This window comes from Oryzias melastigma, linkage group LG14, assembly GCF_002922805.2.
Source record: "Oryzias melastigma strain HK-1 linkage group LG14, ASM292280v2, whole genome shotgun sequence".
Lineage (NCBI taxonomy): Eukaryota > Metazoa > Chordata > Actinopteri > Beloniformes > Adrianichthyidae > Oryzias > Oryzias melastigma.
Genome location: NC_050525.1, coordinates 20,237,297 through 20,241,645, shown reverse-complemented (window position 1 = coordinate 20,241,645; position 4,349 = coordinate 20,237,297). Strand labels below are relative to the sequence as shown.

The 4,349-nt window shown below is 42.1% G+C and overlaps 1 protein-coding gene across 1 annotated transcript; it reads right to left on the bottom strand.

The window, feature by feature from the left end:
• Positions 1–1,674: 1,674 nt before the first annotated feature.
• Positions 1,675–3,516, bottom strand: msx2b (muscle segment homeobox 2b). The gene is made up of 2 exons (XM_024266790.2): positions 3,011–3,516; positions 1,675–2,840 (listed from the first exon to the last, which is right to left on the bottom strand). Exons 1-2 carry the CDS (start codon positions 3,381–3,383, stop codon positions 2,380–2,382), a joined length of 834 nt encoding a protein of 277 aa, XP_024122558.1. The 5' UTR covers positions 3,384–3,516; the 3' UTR covers positions 1,675–2,379.
• Positions 3,517–4,349: the final 833 nt, after the last annotated feature.

The window sequence follows — 4,349 nt, the reverse complement described above, 5'->3', positions numbered from 1 at the left end:
TCAGCCAACCGTCGGTATGTCCTTGGGCAAGGCACTTCAACCTCCTTGCCTCCAGTGTGGCTCCACTGGGGTGTGAATGTGTATGAATGTCCCGGTGATGGTCAGAAGAGCCGTAGGTGTGTACTGGCAGCCACGCCTCTGTCAGATTGCTCCAGGGCAGCTGTGGCTACAATAGTAGCTTACCGTCACCAAGTATGAATGAATAATGGAAATACTATGTCAGCGCCTGGAAAAGTGCAGACAAATGTAATCCATTATTATTATTTCATTTGTTATTTATAGTGATGTTGGTAGTATTTGGGATCTTGAATTAATGACTCTAAATTTGTGAGCCTGAAGTTACATTAATGCACCCACCGTCTTTATATTTGTAAACAACTGACAATTATTTAAAAAAAAAAAAACTTTTCAAATGATGAACTTTGTTTGAAAGTGTATATATGGGATATATGGGATGTATAAAGGTAGAAAGGATCTCCAAAAAAGTAGATGGTGATTTTGTAACTAGTCTGACTTTTATTTATTTATTTATTTAATTTTACCTGTGAATTGTTTCAAAAAATCCAATGTGCATTAAGTCCATCTCCAAAGTAAAAAACTAAATTCTTTTGAGTGCAATCTACCCCTCATCCACCAGGGGATGTTGGAGACAAGCACATGACTTAAGGCCAGAAGGGTGCTGAGTCACATGTTGTCTTTTAAGTAACAAACTGAACTGCAAACATACATAATCGCTGCAGGATGAGAAAACGAAAAAAAACTGACACCCCTTAACACGCAGATCTATCTGACGAATCCTCCACAGCTGAAACCTAACAGCTCTTTATCAAGTGTTGCTGGCTTCGCGTTTGACAAGAGATTCCCAGTCGCCTCTGCCAATCTGCACTTCATTAGACTGATTGCTCGCCTGTTTACGCCGCCTGCTTTGCCCACCAGTTCTGTCTGGGCCCAGCGCCTTGTTCTGATTAAAAGAGGAACCTCATAAATACGCCTCTGCCTTTAAACGATTTCCTCATTACATCAAAGTCACACGGAAGTTGTAAGCCGCTTTTTATAATTCTAACAAAACACAGGCACCACACACTATCACCCTAAGCTGATCGGCTGAGCTTGAATTTAATATTTCAAAACAAACGCTCATTTATGGAGAGAAAAAGGGCCGAAACTGAGAGTTACTGATATCCAAGTTGCTCATTAGTGTGGGTATTCTCACATACAAACATAAAATACGTCCCTTCAATGCAACATGTTTTTGATTTAAAAGTAAAGTTGGAGACAATAGTTGCAGATTGTTGCTGAATTGCAACCCACATAATCTAACGAAGTCTCTCGTCGTCGACTCCAGACACAAATGACAACCCGCTGAACCCAAACGCCGCTTTTCTTTAAAAGAACAGAATAATCTGAGCTCTCTTTTCATCTTTCGGAGACAGAAAATGAGTGTTTAACCGCTGCGGATGATAGCTGGGTGATGACGGGAAGCAATCTACAAAAGCTGGATGATTTATGGGTATCATTTATGGTTCGTCAAACACCGCCTTCAACTGACCGCCGTCTGATGGGGAATCAGACGTGGAATTAAACACAATAACACTCCAAGTGCAGCACGGAAGTACATCACGCTTTTTCACCATTTCAGCTCTTTAAAAGCAACCGTAAATAACAGAAAAATAATAATGTACTGATATTTTCCATCTTTATTCTTTGCATATAAACAAAGTGGGTTTAATGAGCAGATTTCAAATGATAAAACATACGTAGGGGGAAAAATAGACTGCATAGTAAATACCCCCTTCGAGTTTTATCATAAACATTAACATTTGGTTTCTGATTTGGTACCTATAACAAATATACAACATTCATTTGTGGGTATTTATCTCATAAAAAAGGGAAAATCAAGAAAAAAAGTTTCAATAGCTACAAAAACAGTTTTTTATTTGGTAGGAATGTTTTACTCTGAGGTAAACTTCAAGTATTTTAAACTAAACCTGAGTTTGACAGGTTTTTGTGTCATTTTAAGGCAACTTTTTGAAGATGTTCCGGCGATATGTCTTCTCTGGCCTGAGTTATTCAAATATGGATAAGGCCCTTCTTGTGTCCAGGTTTAACCGCGTCTTGCTCGCCCGGCTTTGTTGTTGCAGATGTAAACAGGTAAAGAGTACAAACAGCTGGACAGTAACATGCAAGTCGTGTAAACAGGAAGTCCTGGGGAGCACGAGAGGACGATTTTTGTATCTCTGCCCTCGTTCCAGGGACAGAAATAAAATACACACTTGATTTAATCTGAAGTGCTCCCAAAGTTGCACCTCCTGTGCAGAAGATGTATAAATACATTTTTTTGTTGAAATGCATAGAAACACAATAAAATAGTTCCTTTTTTTAAGACAAGTGGTACATGCCGTATCCCAGAGGAGCAGCATATAGTCCGAGGTGAGATATGGGCAGTAGTGGTCTGTGATGATGGTGATACGGGGAGTACGACTGTCCGTACAGTGACATGGCACCCAGCGACAGGGGTAACGTAAAGCCAGGGTGTAAAGCTCCTGCGGCCGTGGCTGCCGCCGCCGCTGCGGCTGTCTTGGCGTCACTGGCCATCTTGAGTTTCTCCAGCTCGGCCTCCTGGAGCCGCTTGGCTTTAGCTCTGCGGTTCTGGAACCAGATCTTCACTTGGGTCTCTGTGAGGGTGAGAGAGGAGGAGAACTCGGCACGCTCTGCGATGGACAGGTACTGCTTCTGCCTGAACTTCCTCTCCAGAGCCAGGAGCTGGGATGTGGTGAAGGGCGTGCGGGGCTTTCGGTTGGTCTTGTGTTTCCTCAGCTGGCAGCCAGGACTGACGTGACCTACAGAGGGAAGAGGTGAAGGGATATAAGTCTATAGGGTGAACACAAACACTAGTTCTATATCAGTTTAAGCCTAAGCCTGGGAAGAAAAAAACACATTAATAGCTAAAAAGTTAGTTATTTTGAGGCTAAAGAGTATTAATGATGGTGTAAAGTTGAGACACACGTACGAAGTTGCGTTGAAAACGGACTAGCTCTGACCCAGGATGCGCACTCCTCTGACTCCGACGCCTCCGACTTTACCGGCGACGAGGGCTCCTCCGTCAAGCCTCTCTGACTCCCCCCGGGGGGGCTGCTCTCTTCCCGGCAGAGATACAGAGAGTTCAAACACGCAGGCATCAACTCCTCCTTCGGTTTAAGGCAGGTGGCCCGGCGGGAGTCCGTTTTCCTCACGGCCATGAGCGCCTCCACGCTGAACGGGTGATGCAGCCTCACCGCGGGGAACGGCTTCTCCTCGCCCGAGCCGTCGAACATGTCCGTCCGGTTACCGTCCTCCTCCGACGAGCTGCTTCCCAACTCGTTCAGACTCTCGTGGGAAGCCATCTCTGCTCTCCGCTCCGCTCGGCGGGCAGAGCCGTCAGACAGGTGGATCCTTCCGCGGTGAGCGCAATGTTATGAGATGTCAAGCGGTGTGAAGAGGGGGGGTTGTACGTCGCACGTTGACGCGACTTAATTTCGACCAATCACCGCCTTTTGAGGTGTTCGAGTGGTGCTTTCAGGGACGGTGGGAATTTGGCAAATTGTTATTCAAAGACCCACTATAATGAAAATCGTGTTTTTTATGGAGCTAATTTGGAGCCAATATTATTTGAATCCCAAATAACACAAATTAAAAAAAACAATTTTGTGTTTGGCCAATAAAATAAAATAAATAAAATGTGAGAAACATTTTGCTATTCTAAATTAAACTTAACCATTTTCAGCTTCACATGTTCTGTTTTTTAGGCTTCAAAACTCAAAATTTCAATTTCAAAACTTTTTTTTTTCACTTTCAACTCCTTTTTTTTTTTAAAAAAAAATCATTTTAAAATCTAAAAATTTCAGACACCTAAAGATGTTTTCAATGTCTGTGTGTATCACAATAAGATGGAGCTTTGAACGGGCTAGAACAGAGTTTTGGGCACCCAGTTTTTATGCGATAAAACTCTGATTTTTATACCCGTCTTGGGACGACTTCAGACTATGATAGTACAGACTAAACAGCCATTTTCTGACCATATTTATCCAAGTTCTCAGAGTCCATGCATGCATTAGGACTGAATTTACCCCCCTCATCGATTTTGATTGATTCTATGTGTAAGACTCACTCCAACGTGTCACAATGGGGGCCAAAAGTTTTAAAATGTAAATTTTCAGATACCAAAAATAAATAAATAATTGAAAGTGAATAAAAAGATTTGAACTAGAAAAAAAGTTTTGAAATTGACATTTTGAGTTTTAAAACCTAGGAAATTGAACATTTAAAGCTGAAAATAATAAAGTTTACTTTAGAATAGCAAAAAATGTCTG

What these genes read in the sequence shown, in the direction of transcription:
- msx2b (XM_024266790.2), bottom strand. Translation starts at nt 3,383, where the DNA reads ATGGCTTCCCACGAGAGTCTGAACGAGTTGGGAAGCAGCTCGTCGGAG. An exon ending in TCCGTTTTCAACGCAACTTC is followed by an intron (nt 2,841 to 3,010) that starts GTACGTGTGTCT and finishes TTCCCTCTGTAG; the next exon opens with GTCACGTCAGTCCTGGCTGC.